Source organism: Camelina sativa, chromosome 2 (genome assembly GCF_030686135.1).
Source record: "Camelina sativa cultivar CO46 ecotype springtype chromosome 2, ASM3068613v1".
Lineage (NCBI taxonomy): Eukaryota > Viridiplantae > Streptophyta > Magnoliopsida > Brassicales > Brassicaceae > Camelina > Camelina sativa.
Window position 1 is genome coordinate 29,531,568 of NC_141881.1, and position 21,368 is coordinate 29,552,935.

At 37.8% G+C, this 21,368-nt stretch overlaps 6 protein-coding genes across 9 annotated transcripts; 2 read left to right on the forward strand and 4 right to left on the reverse strand.

Annotated features, from left to right (window-relative positions):
* Window positions 1-2,306: 2,306 nt before the first annotated feature.
* Window positions 2,307-3,618, reverse strand: LOC104740827 (uncharacterized). The gene has a single exon (XM_010461537.3). The coding sequence runs from the start codon at window positions 3,509-3,511 to the stop codon at window positions 2,519-2,521; it is 993 nt and encodes a 330-aa protein (XP_010459839.1). The 5' UTR covers window positions 3,512-3,618; the 3' UTR covers window positions 2,307-2,518.
* A 30-nt stretch (window positions 3,619-3,648) lies between these two features.
* Window positions 3,649-6,255, reverse strand: LOC104726917 (histone deacetylase 6). Its single transcript, XM_019238233.2, has 6 exons — window positions 5,544-6,255; window positions 4,771-5,211; window positions 4,533-4,675; window positions 4,272-4,362; window positions 4,035-4,165; window positions 3,649-3,946 (listed from the first exon to the last, which is right to left on the reverse strand). Exons 1-6 carry the CDS (start codon window positions 6,081-6,083, stop codon window positions 3,874-3,876), a joined length of 1,419 nt encoding a protein of 472 aa, XP_019093778.2. The 5' UTR covers window positions 6,084-6,255; the 3' UTR covers window positions 3,649-3,873.
* A 1,537-nt stretch (window positions 6,256-7,792) lies between these two features.
* Window positions 7,793-11,376, reverse strand: LOC104740836 (DEAD-box ATP-dependent RNA helicase 30). The gene is made up of 10 exons (XM_010461549.3): window positions 11,108-11,376; window positions 10,533-11,014; window positions 10,272-10,451; window positions 10,008-10,169; window positions 9,763-9,917; window positions 9,519-9,611; window positions 9,340-9,425; window positions 9,027-9,253; window positions 8,307-8,534; window positions 7,793-8,213 (listed from the first exon to the last, which is right to left on the reverse strand). Exons 1-10 carry the CDS (start codon window positions 11,161-11,163, stop codon window positions 8,086-8,088), a joined length of 1,797 nt encoding a protein of 598 aa, XP_010459851.1. The 5' UTR covers window positions 11,164-11,376; the 3' UTR covers window positions 7,793-8,085.
* A 588-nt stretch (window positions 11,377-11,964) lies between these two features.
* On the forward strand, window positions 11,965-13,631 carry LOC104740863 (RAF-like serine/threonine-protein kinase PRAF). Of its 2 annotated transcripts, XM_087491772.1 has the most exons (3): window positions 11,994-12,253; window positions 12,336-12,642; window positions 13,263-13,631. In XM_087491772.1, the coding sequence occupies exons 1-3, from the start codon at window positions 12,088-12,090 to the stop codon at window positions 13,318-13,320; spliced, it is 531 nt and encodes a 176-aa protein (XP_087347898.1). In that variant the 5' UTR covers window positions 11,994-12,087; the 3' UTR covers window positions 13,321-13,631. The 2 variants fall into 2 exon arrangements, with proteins under 2 accessions (XP_010459891.1, XP_087347898.1); XM_010461589.3 differs by lacking the exon at window positions 13,263-13,631 and having other exon boundaries at window positions 11,965-12,253; window positions 12,336-12,955.
* LOC104757169 (uncharacterized) lies at window positions 13,318-19,802 on the forward strand. 2 transcript variants are annotated; one of them, XM_087491751.1, is made up of 13 exons: window positions 13,318-13,456; window positions 15,365-17,278; window positions 17,366-17,494; window positions 17,579-17,689; window positions 17,776-17,822; window positions 17,908-18,026; window positions 18,116-18,201; window positions 18,335-18,535; window positions 18,637-18,843; window positions 18,935-19,082; window positions 19,180-19,310; window positions 19,394-19,483; window positions 19,581-19,802. In XM_087491751.1, exons 1-13 carry the CDS (start codon window positions 13,445-13,447, stop codon window positions 19,674-19,676), a joined length of 3,291 nt encoding a protein of 1,096 aa, XP_087347877.1. In that variant the 5' UTR covers window positions 13,318-13,444; the 3' UTR covers window positions 19,677-19,802. The 2 variants fall into 2 exon arrangements, with proteins under 2 accessions (XP_087347877.1, XP_087347878.1); XM_087491752.1 differs by lacking the exon at window positions 13,318-13,456 and having other exon boundaries at window positions 15,365-15,488; window positions 15,571-17,278.
* LOC104740851 (uncharacterized) lies at window positions 19,616-20,998 on the reverse strand. Of its 2 annotated transcripts, XM_010461578.3 has the most exons (3): window positions 20,812-20,998; window positions 19,862-20,048; window positions 19,616-19,672 (listed from the first exon to the last, which is right to left on the reverse strand). In XM_010461578.3, exons 1-2 carry the CDS (start codon window positions 20,953-20,955, stop codon window positions 19,893-19,895), a joined length of 300 nt encoding a protein of 99 aa, XP_010459880.1. In that variant the 5' UTR covers window positions 20,956-20,998; the 3' UTR covers window positions 19,616-19,672; window positions 19,862-19,892. The 2 variants fall into 2 exon arrangements, with proteins under 2 accessions (XP_010459880.1, XP_010459871.1); XM_010461569.3 differs by having other exon boundaries at window positions 19,669-20,048; window positions 20,812-20,997.
* Between the last annotated feature and the right edge of the window lie 370 nt (window positions 20,999-21,368).

Genomic DNA, 21,368 nt, shown 5'->3' on the forward strand with positions numbered 1-21,368 from the left:
TGTGTGGTAATATTAACCTTTGGAATACTTTCAAGATCCCTCAGATTATTATGTTTTGGTCCAAGTTATGATTGTGGTTAGTGGTGGGAATTTAGTAATTCACTAAAGTGAAGCATCTAGGCTTTATCACCAAACTAATGTCTTCATATTTAAAACAAAAATATTAATGTCATGACGACCCTAATATCGGGATTAGGGTTCGAAAATAGAGGTCCTATTCTTTTCCAAAAGAGGAAACTAGTCTCGTACTTGGAGTGTGTATAGTTCCTCTCTCATATACAAAAACTTAGCTGATTATTCAATGTTATTGATTTCGGCATTCTGATAGCTAAAAATCGATCAAGTTTAATTTGAAAGTTGTTTGAAGAACAATGATCTCATGATTTGGTGGATTTGTTATAAGTCTAACATGTATCTTGATAACAAAAGATCCGCATAAATTAAAGTTTGTATCTCGAGACATTAAATTCATCACTAAACCAACATATCTTAAGAATAGAGAAAAAAACATAACAAATTTTACCATCAATAGCTTTAAGTAATCGATTAGAGTGGGTATTGATATATATATAGAGGTTGCATATAGGGATGTAAAAAATATACAATAGAGAGAGGTGGGGGTATGAAGTGTTATAAAGGGTTTGCAGAGTGAGAGTGAGAGAGAGAGAGAGAGAATATGGGTCCTCCTCACACATATGATCTACTAAAACTAGACTAGTACTACTTTGTCCCTCGCATTTTATTTTTCTTCTTGTAATTTAATTTAATCCATGTGACTCTAAGAATCTCTAGAAACCACATTTTATATATATGGTCTCATATGAAACAACACACACATAAGATAATGTTTAATTAATAAATCTGCATGTGCTGATTATATATGGAAGGTAAAGTTAGAGGTATATCATGAGAGGTCAATGATGCAACTTGGAGGAATAGTTTTGTGAATATATCCTTTTGTTTTGTTGTTTGTTTGTATGTATGCAGAACCGAATAAATAAAAAAATTACAATCATGAATATGAAACACACATAGCAAGGAAAAGTTTAGAAGAGATAGAATTAACTAATATCACTAAGTTAAGTTTAACATAGATTCATCAACCTACATATTTGTATATACTTATGTCTTTTGTGTTTAAGTTATTTATTTTATAACTTAAACATAGATTTCGTTCTTTAAAATTAACACTTACATTTCACCAAATGTAAAATTTTATGTGAAAACAGATAAGGGTAACTAAAAACCATTAAACTATAAATACTAGCTCATTTGATTAACATGATCAAAAAATTCTTAAATTTTAATATTTTGCTGGAACTAGAATTACAAGTTGTAATATACATCCTCACTGATATGGAATTTATTAGTATAATTCTCTATATAAACCAAAAATGAATCAATTAAAGAGAATTGGATAGAGATTTTATTCTCCCTCGGGATTGCTTATAGCTGCAGTAACCACATGCTAGAGTCAAACAACGTCAACCTCCCATACAGTAATTATAATTTTAGCTTACTATGATATGAATGAAATTGTCGTATTTATGCTACAATTGTTATTTTCTTAGCCTACCCAATTTAGTTCACAGTTTATTTCTCAATAGTTGCCCTATCAAGTATTATAAGAGTGATAGATCAAATAGGCTTGGAATGTAGAGATTTGAAAATTTAAAATTTATGACTTTCAGTCTTGTATAATATATTATAATTCTATATAACTTTAAATAGTGAAAAAGATGATTAGAAAATAAACCTACTGTGTTTATTAACTCTTATGACACTATGCAAACTAATTGGAATTTGTATCCTATGGGAAAAAGCCTAGGGTAAGCAAGAAGCATGCGTTTGATTTAATATCTCTAGCTATTAGTAACTTTTTATTATCTGTAATTATACACCAACTTTTATTAGCATGTTAAATGGTGATGTAGGGACTATGGTCTATATCTTACATATGTAAAATATTGATTACCAGGCTCAGATCAAGAACTTGCACTTAAGATGTATCTCTTCAAAAAAAAAATATAGCTTGAGATGATAGAATGAACTTGAATCCATTAATCATCTTAATGAAACAAAGATTGTCAAAAGTAAAAAAAAACACAAACTGATTTTTCTATTGGGGGGGGGGTTTGGTTTTTGCATTTACTTATTGCGTTCGAAAGCTCAATGATGATGTCGAAGAACAAATGAGACTGTAATGCTTTTTGCCTTGCCTGCAGGACTATAAACTGCAAAAGCTTCATACTTTCGATTTTGATTAAAACAGTGATACAAGATCTTTGTCGAATTTAGCTTCAAAGTACTAGAACGAATCATACTTAACATTACTGAGTAAATCTCAATCCCCGGGAAAGAATAGTCAGCCATTCATCAACAATAAAAGACACAATGGTCAAGCCAATAATTTGTACACTTGAAACACTCTCTGAAACAGAACCAAAATGAGATATTAAAGACATTGCAGCATCCATCACAAAACCTAAACTGCTTACTTACCAAATATCATTAAAGACTAATATCTCAAGCTGAATTCTCTAAAAGGTATCCACATATCAACATAGCTTCTCAGTTCACTACGCGGCAATCTCTTCTTCCACGCATCAAGATCAGGTAAATCACCTGTTAATGCAACCGAGCTATCATTCCCATTGCCAAGCGTTAGCACAAAGAGCTTATCACCAAACACCTGACTCATGGCCTTCAACGTTTCCTCCATAACCAAACCTCCATCTCTCTCTGAATCCTCAGCTTCCACACATTTACCTCCAACATTCACCATAATCCTCCCTCTCTTCCTCAACCTAGTTTTCAAATCCTCCCACACTTTTGTATCTTGAAGCTCTTTGATCACACTCCCTTTACTAAACAAATCAACTAAAATACCAGAAAACCCTGTTTTAACACTAGCGTGGTCTAAAGCATCACCAATGTTGATAAAAATCCGATCTTTATGATCTCTTTCGAGCTTAGAGAGACCAAAGAACTCTCTACCAACGTCAATCACAGAAGGGTCAAGCTCCCATCCATGGACGGTGAACTCAGGAGGGTAAAGCTCGAGAATCAATCGAGCAGTTGAACCAGCTCCGAACCCGAGAATACCGATGGGTCCTGGAGGTATGATCGGAGGCAGAGTAGCGAAAACGTCGAAGTAACTATCGGTTAAGGTTTTGAGAAGGAAAGAGATGCTGTGGATGTTACCGGGGTTGTCGAGGAGGAGGAGACGAGAACCGGCGAGTGGGTGATTGGTCTTTCGCGAAACTTCGATGACTCTGATGTAGTTGTGGCGTGATTTGAATTTGGCTATGGTTTTGACCTCGTCGGCTGGGATTCCGTCGTCGTCGTGAGAAGTTTTGTTCCGGTGAGAGGTGGTGCGGATAAAGATTGGGTTTTGCGGTTGTTTACGGCGGAGATTGCGAGTTGAAGAAGGAGAAGATAGGCTTAGGAATTGACGAGAGAAGTGAAGTGGTGGTCGGAGATATTGGAGAGAAATAAGCTCCTTCGCCATGGCTCTGCTTCAATTATCCAAATTGATTATTTCAGACTTCGATGGTTTATTTTTGGGGTTTATTGCAATCTGTTTCTGTTCCGTTTTGGTAACCAGAAAAATGGTAAAAGTAAAACAGTAATAAACAAACAGAAAAGAAAAAAAAAAAAAGTTTCATTGCATTTTTCACATCTGATTTTCTAACTTGGGACTCGAAGGCCACTAGTCACTCACTGTTCTAACAATGCAAGCGTTTTCACAGTACTCAAAAGGGTGCTGAAGAAAACATCAAAAGAATCAATTCCCCTACTAACTTTTAGTGTCTTAAATCTCCCGACATTACCATATGCAAAAGACACACCACCAATATATAGAAGCTAGTTTTAAGACGATGGAGGAGTCACATCCGGCTCTGGGTTATCATCGTCTTCCATTTCATCTTCACCTGTAGAGTCCCTGGAGGTTTAAAAGAGATCAATTAAATTCTAAAACTCACTTGTTACAATGAGGTTGGAGTAAGTAGGATGAAGCATTTTTTTTTTACCTGTCCATAGCTGGGCCATCAAGACCTGATAAACCATGAAGAGGTTTATCATCATCGTCACTGTCTGATTCATAAGCTGCAGTTCCACTCCAGATGCGAGGCTTTGGTCTCGTCTCCATGTCTTCTTCCGGCTAAAGATTTTCATTCAGATAAACAGATATTGAGTCAGTCCCAATAGAACATGACGAAACTAAAACAGCAGAGTGAGATACACATCAACAGATTATTGAAAATTACCTCGTCCAAAACTCGATTTACTGGTGGTGTATGCTGAAACTGCACGCTAGGTGCATGCATTAGTCCCGAAAGTTGTTCTAGCAATGTGTTCCTGAAATTTCAACAACTCATTTCTCTAAGTTCAAATTACCTCATCGACAAAGCCACGGAGACTCAGTGGTTAAAAGCTATGAGCATTGTGAAGCTTTTGTGAACTAGTGGAACCAGCTTATAGATAAAATCAAGTACAATGACCATAATAGGGGAAGTAGGAGATATTACCTTATTTTCTCCATATCTTTTGGAGTGTTTAAATTCTCCATTGGACCTGGGTCGACATGAAGCGTATAATCTGGGCCGAAATACTCAAAATACTCATTGAATGGGAGATTGTTGTCCGGCTCTACTCCAACCGCTACTGCAGTCTGCAACGAGGCAACAAAAAACAAACCTTTCAAGAACAAAAACTTTTAAAATTATCTCAAAAAACATAGAAGAAGTGCAAAAGAGATGAAAAGACCTCATAACACCAGCAACGGGCAACATTTCGTATAGTATACCCTCCACCACCCAAGACCATGAGAGGAATGTTGTAAGATCTTAAGAATCGGAGGCAATCAGCATGACCCTTGACTGATAAGTTGAAGCAACCCAACCGATCACCGCTTAAGGAGTCAGCCCCACACTGAAGAACAACTGCTTCTGGCTGATACACCTCCATAACCTTCTGCATAAGAGGTCTAAACAAGCTGCGGAAACTCTCATCGTCCATACCATCGTTTAATGGAACATTTAGAGCGTAGTACTTCCCATTTTCTGCGCCGACGTCTCTTATGTGACCAGTTCCTGGGAAAAAGTCCCCAAATTTGTGGAAAGAAACAGTCATCACTCTATCAGTGGTGTAAAACGCTTCTTCCACTCCATCTCCATGATGGACATCGATGTCTACGTAGAGAACCCGCTGCAAAACAAAATTGGATGAAAGCACTAAGATGTAAGCAATGGAAACATTGTTGCATACTCAACATTATAAAGGATGCTATCAGAATACAATGTAAACAAAGAGGCTATGTCTCTGACAAATTCCCAAATAAACCAACAAAGAATATAAGTTGCAGCTGTGATGCACTTGACCTAATGCAAGATCCTAAAGGTAATATGCAATTAAGGAACATGAAAGAATCAAAGCTTTCAAACCACTCAACAAAGATAAGCTTTAAACCCTAAAATTTACAGAAGAACAACTAGAAGTTCTCTACCAACAAAGCTAAGAGAAGGAATCGAGAATTTTACCCTAAACATCTTGAGCAACTCAAGAATCCCAAGAACGATGTCATTAACATAGCAAAACCCAGAGGCCTCGCTTTTCTTGGCATGGTGAAGCCCACCGCCCCAATTGATAGCGATATCAGCGTCCTGCCTGTTTAACTTGACGGCGGCGCCAATGGAACCACCGGCGGAAGAACGGCAAAAATCAAAAAGCCCGTCGAAGACAGGACAATCCTCGCCGACATTGAATCGCCTTAGGTTTCGTGCAGAGGAAGGATCGCCCATAGATTCCGGCGAAACGGAAGCGAGGAAATCAACATAGTCGGGAGAATGAAAGCGACCGATATCGGAGGCGTCGGCGAGGTTAGGACGGCTGATTTCTAAGCGACGGTGGAGGTGATAGTGGATGATTAGGCTATGAGCCATACGGATCCGGTGAGGTTTCATCGGATGTCCTTGACCGTAGTAGTAGTCACCGATCGTTGGCTCGTAGAAGTAACTGACTCGCCGCTTACGACCGTCGGGTCCTGACGGCAAGGAGATACCGCTCTCGTCTGCCTCCATGGTTCCTTCCTCTCTCTCTCTCAGACTCAGAGTCTCTCTATTCCCAAGTTTTTTTATTAACTCGGAGCAAAATTTGTTTAAGTAAGCCTAGCAGGAATTGTTAGCGAGGTTTATTTATATACAGCCACATTAACATTTTAGTTAAGAGAGAATCCATATACATTCGATTCCTGAATTAGCATATTTTCCTAATTTTAATTTGGTTTTCCTAATGGTAGCCGGTAGACATTGTTTGACAAATAAATGTTAAGTATTTTCTTTTAGATAAGTTAAACATAATTTTGGAGTGAATTTACCAATTTTACTTTGGGAAAACGTCCTATTTATCCATTAGAACTATTATTACACCGTATCAGATAGAGTTCAGATTATGACTTCGTTCCAGATATTTTTCTACAAACGCTTCTCATCTTATAAATTCTCGAATTGATAGTTCTCACTTATTTTACCCATAAAGCTGGGTGTTATTGGTTTAGAGAGTAAACCCAATAGAAACCGATCATATCAAATATGAAACCAAAATTAAAACTCGACTCAGGTTAAAAACCCGACACGAGCTAATACATCTAGAACTCCCATTTGCCCATCATCACGTTTTCTTCGCCGTTCAAAACTTTAAATCGGTGGCGAGATATTCACATCGTATTTCCTCGATCTACCGTAAATCAATCTCTAGTGTTTCTCCACGGCAGTTTCAATTTTCTGATCTTCATCGCACAGAGCAAAGATATACACAGGGACATTATTCCCCTTCGCAGATGCTAAATCAGCCGCTGGTTATGGAGAAATTGATGAAAATTATGAATTCGAAGAGATTTAGGAATAAAATTCTGATTCAGAGAGATATAGGATAATAAGCATTTATGGAAAGATATCTCGGACGATTTCATAGTTTGGGCTCCATTTTAATTTGGTTTTCCTAATGGTAGCCGGTAGACACTGTTTGACAAATAAATGTAAAGTATTTTTTTAGATAAGTTAAACCTAATTTTGGAGTGAATTTACCAATTTTACCTTGGGAAAACGTCCTATTTATCTAGGAGAACTATTATTACATCGTATCAGATAGAGTCCAAATTATGACTTTGTTCCAGATATTTTTCTACAAACGCTTCTCATCTTATAAATTCCCGAATTGATAGTTCTCACTTATTTTACTTATAAAGCTGGGTGTTATTGGTTTAGAGAGTAAACCCCAATAGAAAACCGTTCATACCAAATATAAAAAAATTAAAACCATTAAAAGCCCGACCCGAGCTAATATATCTAGAACTCCCATTTGTCCATTATCTCATTTTCTTAGCCGTTCAAAACTTTAATTCGGCGGCGAGATATTCACATCATACTTCTTCGATCCATTACCGTAAAGCAATCCCCATCTCCAGGGCGGCTTCAATTTTCTGATCTTCATCGAACAGAGCAAAGACATACATAAGAACCTTATTCCATCTCCTTCTTTGATGCTACAGCTGCTGGTTATGGGGAAATTGATGAGAATTATGAATTCGGAGAGATTTAGGAACATAATTTCTGATTCAGAAAGATATAGGATAATAAGCATTTATGGAAAGATATCTCCGACAATTTCATATTTTGGACTCCATCTAGTACGATTTTGGACAAAGATCGAAAACATGTTCTAGTTTTACATGCCAACATTTGTCTAATTTCTTTTAGAGTTTACTTGTGCCTCTGAAACTAACCCACAAAGGCACAAACAGTTTTTTTTGAAGTAGTTTTAACTTTTAAGACAATATTACTTAAGAGAATTAAGAAAAAGGCAAATGTGTTATAATTTTTTTTTTTGAAAAGGCAAATATGTTAAGATAATTTCAAGAATAAGAAGAAGAGAAATCAGGTAACAATTAAATAGTAAAAGTTTGCTCTCTACAACAGATTGTAGAAAACTTCAACTCCAAAATAAACACTGATCATAAAGTATTATCATAATTAAAGCTTATCTAAGGACAAACCAGAGAATCAATCACGTGACTAATTCTCTCTACCAAGTCCTCTTTCCACCGTGAGGTACAAAGTTCGACGTTGATCTCGACCGTTTATCTCCAAACCCACCACCACCACCACCACGTCCTCCTCCTCTTGACCGGAAGTTTCGTCCACCACCAGAACCTGAACAAGTCAACAAAAATTGAATCAGATCGTCAGACCCACTAAGCGAAAGACTTGTTGAACTAAGATGAGATAAGAGAAACGGGTTTTCACCTCCATAACCAGATGATCGCACTAGTGCGGAGAGAGTAGGAGGTACAACTTGACCAGCTTCTTGAAGTATCTTGATAAGCTCTCTTGCAAACTTAGCATTGTCATGTGTAAAGAATGTAAAGGCCATTCCTTTCGCTCCTGCACGCCCTGTTCGACCAATCCTATGGATGTAATCCTCCAAGGTGTTTGGGAAATCATAGTTAACCACACACTTTATATCCTTCACATCTGCAAGCCAAAGAAGAAACACACAGTTGAGAGAGGTGTAGATCATAGACTGATATGAAATGCAGGAAAAGAACAGAAAACTATTTGTGTAAATGAGTTTGGTGTTTTAAAGCCTAGGAGAACAGACCCCCTTATCCCTACATCTGCAGATCTGAAAAGATCAAGAAACTAAGAGCAACACATTTTTCCAAGTAAATGTGCCCACCTTAACTTGCAGGGATAAGGAGTGTGTGTGACTGTCGTTAAAACACTATTTATGCAATCGGGTGTCAGTCGCCCAGGCTGCTCAAAAACCAATCAGCTCCATGCCCGGGAGATGGATGCGGGAAACAAATTCTTCAAAGAAACTCCCTTTTCCTTTTCTTTCTAGTACCAGAGGAAACTGTGGAAAGCGGCAGCCAGGCGACATTTTTTTTTTCTAATCTTTTAACCCCAAGAAAACGAAATGGTCTAACTCTAATCCTCTCTACTGTATCACATGGTAAATCCTACCAAGTCCCCTTGCTGCTACATCAGTGGCAGTCATTATCGGGCTTCGTCCACTCTTAAATTCTGCCAAAACTCGGTCTCTTTCCGATTGGTTCTTGTCACCATGTATGGCAAGCGCTGGCCATCCGTCCATTCTCAATTGTCTAGTCACTTGATCACACCCTCTCTTTGTCTCCACAAATATTAGAATTTTACTCCCATCCATTAACTGTTTAAGCAGTGCAAGGAGCCTATCAAACGAGAAAAAGCATAAGCACAAAATCATAAAAAGAAGGCAAAGAAAGATTACTTCTCTAGTTACAGAAAAGTTAAGAACCTGTTGTATTTCTCTGGCGTTGGTACAATCTCGATTACTTGGTTGATAGACTGGTTAGCTTTTAGATCTGTTGATCCAATAATGGCCTACGAAACACAATTGTTTTCAGTGCACAACATAAACATCCACTACTTTATTCAAATCAATCCTAATTAAGTTAAACAGATGTTAAGTTAAACCTTATATGGATCTCGTAGAAACTGCCTGGCAAGAGATTCAACCTCTCGTGGCCATGTTGCACTCCAAAGAAGTGTCTGTCTATCAGGTCGGATCTGCGAACATGACACAATTTCAACAAAATCTGTAATGGTTCTTATCTAACAAATAGGACGGAACAAAGATGAGCGATTGAATCTCATTGGTCGAGCACCCTTTCTTAATGACACTACATACATGATAGGTTTGGAGGAAGTACAAGAATACCTGAGATACAATCTTTCTAATTTGAGGTTCAAATCCCATGTCCAACATTCTGTCAGCCTCATCCAGCACAAGGTAAGTCACTCTCCTCAAATTAGTGTGTTGGCACTCCAGCATATCGATCAAACGACCAGGTGTAGCAATTACAATCTCAACACCTGACAAGATAAATGAATCATAAAGTTTTATGCTCCATCCAAGAACCAGACATGGAAAATACTACAAACTCGAGATGAAAAATAAAGTACCTCTTCTAAGATCACGAATCTGAGGTCCTTTAGGAGCACCACCATAGATACAAGTACTTCTAACACCAGACCGTAACCCGAACTTCCTTGATTCCTCTTGTATCTGGACAGCTAATTCTCTCGTGGGTGCTAATATTAACACTATTGGTCCATCATCTTGACCTATAAACACCACAACGATACACATAAATAAACATGTCCCCTTAAAAAAAAGAACGCAGCTAAAATATGATTCTACTGATAAAGAGTTATAATAATACTCACCCAATCGAGGTTGTGCACTTACGTGAACCAAAGCTGGTAACAAGTAAGCCAATGTCTTACCAGATCCAGTCTCAGCAATACCAATCAAATCCCTACCCTTTAAAGCCATTGGCCATCCCTGAGCTTGTATAGGTGTTGGCTCAGTAAATCCCAATTTAGCTATTGCTTCAAGAATATTATCTAACCATTGAACCAAGAACCCAAATTAGATAAAAATTATCACATCTCCAACCAAAAACTTTGAGCAATCAAATGAAATACCTGGGAAATTAGCATCATGGAACAACTTAATAGGCTTAGGAACATCACGACCTTCAACAGAGATATCCCTCTCAGTTCTGTACATGGCAACATCTTGCTCAGTCATGGCCTGCACAGAAGGACTCTCAACGTAGAAGTTCTTCTCGAAATGTACAAGATTCCCAAAATTCTGCTTGGGAAGAGAAACGCTATCTAGCTCTCTATTACTCGATCCTCCACCACGTCCCCCTCCACCTCCTCCCCAATTCCCTCCGTTGTTTCTATCCCCGTATTGACCGTAACCACCACCTCTTCCACCGCCGCGACCAACAGAGAAACCACTAGTGGGTGGGTGAAAAGATGGGTACCGATTATTATTATAACCGGAATTGTCACCTGCCATTACATGAGACGGCCCATATCCTCCTCCACCACCACCACTGTATCGTGGGTTGTATGGTGCGGCGGAAGGATCCATTGGCTGAGACGAACCAACTGGGGCGCTAGAGTAACACAGATAAATATAAGGGTTAACAGATCGAAGGAAATCGAAACGACGAAATTGGTTGATTGATTGATTGATTGATTTCACTTACCCAGAGCGTTGGCGATACGAATTCGGATCAGCAAATCTACGATCATAGGAGCTCATCGTGACTTTAGAGATTGCTTGTGTTGTTTTTTTTGTCTCTCTCTCTCTCTCGCTTAAGTTCTTCAACAGCGTAGTAACCTTAGATTCGAATTGAGTGCTGGAAGACGACGAAAAGCCGCAAAACGGAACAAAAAAAAGATAAAAGCTAAGATATTTTTTTATGATTCGTTTTTGGACAGTAATATTCCCAATTTAGTAACCCTAATTTCCAATTTTATTTTTGTTCTTTTTTTGTTTCCTTTATTTTGTTGTGGCAATCAGAGATGGGCCATGGCCCATGAGTAACCTACTTAATGGGCTACACACCACTGGACTATGGTTTTTGTCTTCTCTCTTTTTTTTCTTGGATCCTCTTACGAAAGTATCATGGATTTTTTGAGAAGAGTGATGGGATTTTTCAGACTTACCATCTACACCGATCCATACAGTTTCTTTTTTTTTGGAATATACCATGTATGGTTCTTCTTTTTTTTTTTTTTTTTTCTTACAGTTGAATAAAGTCAACATTCAAAACATATAACATTAACATTTGAAGAGACCAGTAACGAATCAGCATTCAGTATTTGATTATTTCTATGACTAGTTTTTTGTTTAGAAGAATCAGTCTACAATAAATGACCCTCTCTACTTTGTTGAAGAAAAAAAAAGATTTCTTTTATGGAGAAAAGAAAAAAAAAAAGATTTCTTTCTTAAATGGAATCAAGCAAAAATAAAAGAATATTCCGTTATTGGAATAATAACAGAATTGTCCAAAATGCCCCATACAAGGTCCATACGCGGAAGGATCCCATCCCACGCACTCCCTTCCTATAAAAACCCATACACCTGCAACCTTTCTTCTCGGTTTAAGACACCACACAACCAAAACATTTTATAAACTTCCCTCTTCTTCTCTCCCAACTCCTCGTAATTTAAAAAGAAACAATGGTGGCGGTTGATTATAACGAGAAGAACAACAGTGGAAGTAGTAATCTAAAATTTCTTTGCAGTTACGGTGGCAGAATCCTCCCTCGTTCCACCGACGGCAATCTCCGTTACGTTGGAGGTCACACCAGAGTCCTCTCCGTCGATCGTTCTATCTCTTTCTCAGGTTCGTCTCCCACTCCACTCCACTTCAAATTTCGTATTCTCGACTTCCGATTTTTTTTTTAATTTTGATTTCGTTTCTACAGAGCTGATGAAGAAACTATTTGAATTCTGCGGTTACTCCGTTGATCTAAGATGTCAATTACCAAACGGAGATCTCGAGACTCTAATCTCCGTTAAATCAGAAGAAGAACTATCAAACATCGTCGAAGAGTACGACCGCCTCACCGGAGCCAAGATCCGAGCGGTTCTTTCGCCTCCGAGATCTTCGCATAAACGCGAATCATCTTCGTCTTCGTCAAGCGGAGATCGATCACCAAAATCGCCATTTTCCGTCACACCTTCACCGCCGAACTCACCGTCTCCGGCGTACGGAAGATATTTACAAACCCGGTATTGTTTACCTGCCACGGATCATCTTGTTCCTAGAAGATTCAATCATAGATCGGAAGAATCTCATTGCTGCTACTATACGTGTCGTGTACACAAAGACTCCAGGCTCATCTGGCATTGAATTGGAGGATATTGGACAATTTAGAAAAAAAGAAAAAAAAAATCGAATATACGCCATAGATATACGAATACTTTTGATGATGACGAAAACATAAAAACTTGGGATTTATTAAATTTAGGATCTTCGAATTTTTTTTTTACGGTGTGTTGGGTTTTTTTTGTGAAGAGAAGAATTAAATTTTTCCTATACAAATTTCCCGGTCGAGGACGTAACCGGCGGAGTTAATTAATTTTTTGACGGAGAATATAACCGGGCGTTAAGACGTGTTTGCACGTACGACGTTCTTTTCTTGGTTATACGGTTGATACGTGGCGAATACTGCGAGAACCATTTCGTGTCAGTGTCGGGGATGTGGACACGTGTGTAGTCTGGTTGATTAGTTACCTCAACACGTGTCAGATTTTCACACGAAACGAGGTTCTTTGTTTTTTTTTGCTTTTTCTTGTTTGATAAGTAAATATTTTAACATTCGCTTTTCTTTGTTTGCTTGTCTCATCAGGATTAGAGAAGGACACTCACACGGAGTTCTTTTGTTTATTCCATCTATATTACGTTAAGAATCCCACTTGGCGAAAAAGGACCATCGAAAGGAAAATAAAATAGTTAGTCGGCCTATTTTAGTTGACTTCCAAATTATGCGCAACTTTGTGAATGAGACAGACTGAGGAAGAAGACTAAAGAATGAGGAATTTGGTGAGCAACTTGTCCCATTCTTTGTTAATTTTAAAAACTTGGGACTCCACAAAAAATATTAGAAGTTGCTCAATGATTATAATAGATAAATATCACTTTTGGAGTAGCAGCACCATATAATGTTTTTGTTTCCTACTTAAAATATTACAAATTCAAATTTTTGTTGAACAATCAATCAGCAGACACAGTACACGTAAAATGGTTTCTTTTTATAGCATTTTTAATTTAAAAGTATCACAATTTTTTTCTATTTTACCAAAGCAAGCAAAGTTTATTCATTTTAAACCCCAGTATATGCTAGTATTATTTAAAAGTCATCACTTTTGAACTTGAATTTAGGAAAATGTCATCATCATTAACAATAGTATCTAATAACCACCAAAAAATTACACACAACAAAACCATTCCACATGTTTTATTCTCAATGTACAAACTAAAGACCATGAGATTTTGAGACATATGAACTACACAAATCATCTACGACTAATGAATGTAGCCAAAACTTATTGAAAAAAATCAAAAAAAAAAAAAAAAAAATGGCTTGCAAAGTCAGAATCACAGTGGTTTTAGCAGAAGAAGGTTCAGATACGTAGCCTTAATAATTCAATCTTAATTCCATCAATGAACCTTGTCTGTGTTTCCAGCCTCAAGAGTTTTTTTATCCGGTTTCTTGCTCAAACTCTTCACCATCAGATTCCTCTGCATTGTCTGCATCATCATCCTCTGCTTCATTATCATCCTCTTCTTGTTGGTTGTCAACGACTGGTTTTCCAATTACCGGTAAAGCAGGACTCATCTTTCTGATCTCATTGCACTGCACCAAACCCAAGAATTACTTCAAACTTGTCTTGACATTTTCATCAGAACAACATTGATATTGAAAACTAGTCCCACTGATCTTTCTCCTTTTAAGACTCCCATATCTATAATCACATAATCTAATATCTGTATGAAACGATATAAATATGAAGCGCATACAATTAAAGGAGACAGGTGGTGAGGTTAAGCTTCTAGTAAAATAATATTTGAGAACAGATTCTTGTCTAACGTTCACAATGGCTGATTCCAAACCAGTAACTAAAACATCAATTTTTCCTCTTTGCTTAATTCCTTACTCTTTGTTTTAATGATTCAGGATAACGGAACTAGAGTTGAAACACTGAAATGGTAGTCAAATGTACAGGTAGACTCAAATTCTTTGATTCATCTTTCAAGCACCAGGACTAGCTTACTTGAGATTACGATCTTTCTTTGTCTTTGGAAACTAAAAAAAAAAAAATCATCTTCCTGAACATGTAATAGACCCAACAAGCAACACAGACAGGAGAGAGTCTTCCGCACAAAAATGGTTCAGCAACCAAACAAACCAAAAGACGCATCAACCAACCAGAGTCATACACGTGTCAACCTCTCGTGCTTCTTGACTTGTCTTTTTTTTTTTTTTTTTTTTTTTTTGCTTTCAAAATATAGAAGAAGCTCTTGTGTGTGTGATTGTATCATCGTCGTCGTCTGCGAATTGTTGATCATTTCAAGTCCAAATATTTTCAAGAAATTTATTCTTCGATCATCAACATGAAGACCATTCGCCATATTCAAAGAGCTACACAGCTTTTGGGTTTTCTTTTTTTTTCTTACATTTTTCCCGAAAAATCGCAAACGAATAATGCACACAAGGTGTTCGACAGAAATCCTCAATGGTCAAATTGGGTTTCTTTGTTTGTTTTTTTAATGAAGCCTTGTGGTGTCACGTGGCTCTCACGAGCCAGCGATTTATAAACGGTTATTATAGTTCCCGCCTCTCACAAATCTCTCTGAATCATATAATCACGTTAGAGTGTAGACCAAGAAACACACAAGAATCTTGAGAAATCGTTACTAATGGAGTCGTCTTCTTCTTCTTCTTACAAGGATTTTGATGAGACCGCAAAACTCTACGACGAAGCTACAGAACTCGTCGCTAATGGAAACCACGTCAAGGCCTTGGAGATACTTGAAGATTTGATTTTTGCCCATAAGCAAGCCGAGGACTCAAGTATTCTTCATAACGATCAAGGTTATATACTCTTAGAACTAGCGAAAATACAAGAGAACCCTGACTTGAAGTTCGCATATAGGTTGGGTTCCGTTGAATGCTTTGAAAACGCTGGGATATCACCACTCTCTGCATGTTCTCTCTGCTTTTTAGCCCAAGAGCTTGAGTCAGTGATGTATGCCAAGAAATGCCTGAGCAAAGCGAGAGAAGGTTTACAGTTAACTAACTCAAGCTGCTCGGATATTAAAGAAAGGGACGGTAACGTCAAAGAAATTATGACTATAATAGGTAAAGCAGAGTTCATCATCGCTGAGTCCGAGGCTTCTTCTACAAAGAAGTGCGAGCTACTAACTGATTTGGAGTCAAAGAAGAGTCCAGAGCCGCCGCTTAAGCATGAGTATAAAGGACTGAGGTCGTATTGGTTAGGTTTGGATGTTAAGATGAAAAGGGACTTTATGAAAGTAAGCGTAGCAAATCTTTTACGTTTTGTCGAGGGAGTAGAACATTACAAAGCGGAGGGACGAGATGCTTTGGAGCAAGTTCTCGCTTCTGCAAGGGAAGACAGTAAATGGACTTTCTGGATGTGTAGAACTAAATGTTTGAAGAAGTTCTCTAGTGCTGAAGAATGTAGGAATCATTTTGAACAAGAACATGCTGCAGATTTTAAAATTTCATCACAAAAGGGTAAGGTCATGAGGATAGGAAAAGATTGGGCTCGTAAGATATCTGTTGGAAGTTGGGAACCAGTAGACGCAGTAGCTGCCGTTGAAATGATCAAGAACCGGCTCGCAGATGTGAAAGCGTTTGCATCTAAGAATGGATGGTCCAAAGAATGGCCTATAGCTGTGGATGAAGAGCGGAGTAAGTTACTCAAGGAAGTCAAATTGCTCCTTGTCTCGTTTTGTAACCGTAAAATTCTCTCATGTAGCATCCGAGACTGGGTGATGCGTTATCCACTTGAGCATCTTGGAAAACTTGGAGTTTCTGAACAGAATCTTGTCGATTATCACATAGTGGAAACACCTCAGAGTATATGTTTTCTAGAATGCCATGAACTCAATCAAATCCTAGGCTTTCTTAAAACCATCAAGTGTGAAAGGGATGATGGTACAGATCTGGTTTGCAGAGCAGTGGACAGCGTCTTGGCTCGTACTCAAGTTAAAGAAAAGATCGACTTTGATCCTCAGTATTCGTATCTGCTTCTGGATAAAAGACTGCTGAAAAACAATGATGCTCCATTTGATGATGAAGGAACAATCAAAGTTTATAATCCAAGTGTTTACTACGCCAAGGCACATGCTCATGGAGATGATATCATATCCTGGTTAACTGACTACAATTCAGTGGATAAGACTTTTCCCAGACCTATCAGGGAACACAATTTTAGTATCTGGGTGGCTGTTCTGAAAGCTGTTCAGTTCACATGTAGGACTCTGGGGGCCAAATATGCAAAGAAAGTGCAGTTCTTGATTTTTGATACAGCTCTTAATGTTGTTGAGAAATTTTGTACGATTGAAGATGAAAGGAGAAGGAATCTGCCGGAAGACCAGTGGAGCTTATATTCATCTCTTGTATGTGATTTTTGTGAAAAGGAAGTTTCTGAAGATTCCTTCCCTACAAAATTGTTGTTCTTGTGTGCAATACGAGATATCCTGGAAGGAGCATTGCATCCGACGTTTGATTCCCCTGATATAGAAGATTGCTTGAATCTTATACGTGAACGTAAAACTCTCAGTGACAATAAAGTGTTGAAGTCCGTATGCCTTCTCAAATCAGTGGTCACCCAAAAGGTTCATCCATGGTTTTAAACTTTTAATATTCATTAACAACATAATAACATAAAATTGTCCATCTAAAAGTATCTACATGACTTGCAGATTCTTCTAATGGATTCAAAATTTTTGCTGATTGATAATTCAAGGATTAGATTGCTAAACAGCCTCACAAGGCTTTCTGCTTTTGACAACCGCACTTATATCCTTCAACTGCTGAAACCTTTCTTGCTGGTTGGTTGAAACTTCGGTTATATACAGAGATATTTCATTATCCGTCTAGTTTTGGCTTTGAATTGTTTCTTATATGTTGTCTAGAATGAAATCGTGAATATGGAATACAAAGCCAAGTCAGATGCAGCAGATGCAGCAGAAGCAGATCTTTTAATCGAGGAGGAGAAGAAGCCACAATCAAAGAAGAAAAATAAGGTCTCTGAAGTTCTAAACTCTCTATTTGCTTCTCTGACTTTTTGGTTAATCAGTTGTAAGGATGAGTGGTCTTCATGGTGCAACAGAAAAACTCAACGAGCAAGTCTAGACCGCGTGATAAGACTGTTGAACAGTAAGTACCTTAGTAGTCATTTTTCGCATGCTTTAATTTGTTTTTTGGATTCTCTCTGAGCAAAGCATCTTCGTACATGTAACAGTAAACCTTCTGTCAACCTTGAACCGGAAAATACATCTTCATCACAAAAGACGGTGGAAGATGATTCTATGGAACCAGGAAATGAAATTCAAGAGGAAGAGCATCACCAGTTAGACCCTGGTTATTAGAAAGCTTCTCAATTGACCAATAATTTGAATAATTTTGTTTGGGATTCATAATTCTTATTTCTTTTGTTCGCCATCTTCAAGATTTGCAAAACCTTGGAGAAGATTCAGAGCCAGCAGCTGCAGAAGCTACAACCAGATACAATTCAGCTTTTGACGTGACGCTAAAGGTAAAGCAATTACCAACCAGGCAACCAACACAAGATTCAATACCTAAACTCCCATCTTCTGATTCAGCTCGTTCCATACCTCTGTACTTCCTTATTTTCTTTGATAAGTACACAAAAACATACTGTATCGCAGGCCATCTTGAACATTAAGATTTTCAAAGAAGATTTGATGCGCAATAGGCAACCATTTCATGAGCACCTGGAAGAACAAGTTCCTTCTGCGCTACAAAAATTCTTTGACGCTTTTGTGTCAGAGGTGATAAAAAATGATGAGGGAATCTACAGTGGCCTGTTGAGCGACTTACTTGCTTACCTAGAAGAGGTTCATTACATGGTACGTGCGGTGAAGATAAGCTTCTTAGCATGGTATTGTTATTAGTTGTTTCAATAAGCTTAACTGTTATTTTAAAGTCATCTTATGTTCTATCTTTTCAGTCAAGTAAAGCTGCTGAGGTACTTGTAGCCATCCTTGAGTTTTGGCATTGCTGGAAAAATCAGGAAAGAGAAAGCTTGGTAACTCGCCTTTTCACGTTGGAGGAAAATGAAAAAATGAGTTGTACCAGATGCAGAAGGAAGTCAGATTATCCAGAGCAAAGTTCTTATGGCATTGTTATGGCTGCAGATTCAGTCAGAGACCTGAAGGTATGTTTCATTTGTTTTCCTCTTTGTCCTACAGAAGTGGTACTTCCCCTTAATACATCTATAACGTCGTTCTTTGCTTATAAATATGCAGTGTTCTCTTGGGAATATGGAGTTTGTGGATATCATTAAGGTGATCCGCATGGAATTTAAAATGTTCTGTGACCTTAAAACAGGAGGATGTGGAAAGACAAACTTTGTTCATCACATTATAAGTAAACGCCCACCTATCTTCATAATCGGTAAGTTGGACCACCATGATTTCTATCTTATTTACTCATTTCATTTATTACGCTTTTTATATAGCAATATTGGTGTTATGTGGGTTTGCAACACTAGTTTTGGAATGGGAGAAGAGCGAAACTGAGAAAGAAGTATTTGAAACAACAAAGGCTTTGGAGTGGGAAATAGACATCAGCAGGCTATACGAAGGCTTAGAACCAAACACTAAGTACCGGCTTGTGTCAATGGTAAAATCTGAAACAAGGTCACAAATATTTGTCCTATCGTTCTTCATTATGTCTCTGTTACAGTCTCAACGTATGTGACGCAGGTTGGTTGTGGTGAAGAAGAAGAGCACATTTGCATAGTTTATGAAAAGAACCGGTGGGTCAAACTCAGACGCACTGCTTTTGAAGGAGAGGTAAAAGACGAAACTGCTTGTCTTGCTTGAGTTGAATAATGAATTCAGATAGGCGAGAGAGAGGTGATGGAAATATATGCGGTGAAATGACATATAGGTTGTTGGTAACTGGAAGAATGTGGTCAGATACTGTGGAGAAAGGAAGGTCCGGCCAGAGATTCTGTTTTATGAAGCTGTCCCATCAATGACCTAACAAGTGTGTATCAAATTTAGAAAACCAAACATTGATGTATCCCAAAATCATCAGAAGTGATTGAAAATAACAGAACAAACAAAAAATCAAAAATGGCTTCAAAAGTCAGAATCACAGTGGTTTTAGCACAAGAAGGTTCAGATACGTAGCCTTAAAGTTCAATCTTAGTTCCATGAATTATGAACCTTGTGTGTGTTTCCAGCCTCAAGAGTTTTTTTATCCGGTTTCTTGCTCAAACTCTTCACCATCAGATTCCTCTGCATTGTCTGCATCATCATCCTCTGCTTCATTATCATCCTCTTCTTGTTGGTTGTCAACGACTGGTTTTCCAATTACCGGTAAAGCAGGACTCATCTTTCTGATCTCATTGCACTGCACCAAACCAGAGACCACAAGAATTACTTAAAACTTGTCTTGACATGACAAGGAGACAGGTGGTGAGGTTTTAAGCTTCTAGTAAATAATGTTTGAGAAAAGATTAATCTTGTCTAAAGTTCACAATGGCTGATTCCAAATCAGTAACTGAAACATCAATTTTTCCTCTTTGCTTAATTCCTCACTCTTTTTTTTAATGATTCAGGAAAACGGAACTACATTTGAAACACTGAAAATGGTAGTCAAATGTACAGATAGACTCAAATTCTTTTTCCAAACTTAATCTAGGAACCAAACCATACTAAACTTCTAGATCATCCACAGATCTTCTCGTCTACTTATACATGTTTGCAGGTCTAACCAAAACTATAAAAAAATGATAGTCAAATGAACAAAAATGCCTATATCAAATGGACTCTACACACTGAGAAAAACCACAACACTAGAATCACAACTCAGCATTGGAATCCACTAAATATTCAAACTTTTTGATCCAGAAACAGTAGTTCATCGGTTATAGCATCATGGTATCAATGTGAGATATAGAAAACGATCTGCCTAAAAACAAATAAAATATCACCACCACGGATCGAAATAAAGATTGATAATTTATCATCCGGTTATCATCAAATTAAGGGTTCACATTCAAAATCAGCTCTAATGACATGGAAATTAAAGGAGTTAAGATTGAAACAAGTATGCTTCAGTAACTACTCGAAAACTGAAATCAGCAGATTCCGAAAGAAGAGAGAGAAGATACCTTTTCTTCAAACTCAGCTTCTTCCATGGCGAGAAGCATCTCCTCGTTCTGCGGTTGAGGCCACTGTAAAGGAAGCAAATAAGACGCCGGTATTTCCTTCGTCGACGACGGGAACTGACTCATCAACGTCGGAAACTGTAACATTCTTCTCTCCCTTTCTTCTTTCTTCGTGGAGGACGACAGACAAAATAAATTAAACAACCAGCAGCAGCAGGTTTATCAAAACACTGCGTTTTTGTTACTGGGCTTTTATCCATGTTTAGCCCATTACTATTGCGTAATCGTAAATAGTGAAAAGTAATCTTTGTCTTAATTACTGTTAAAAAAAAGAAGAAGTTAAAAGCAATTTACCCTAGTGCTATGTCTAGTGAGCCCTTTTACTTTAGATATTGTAAAGAGAAGTGGTTCTTACGCGTAGGCCCATTGGGCCACTCCCTACCTTCCCGCGCGTGACTTACTCTTGAAACCTATAATATTAAAAACAAAATAAATTCGAACAAAAAATATACACACTGTATAGTGCATCTGATCTTCGATTGATAAAATACAGATATTTG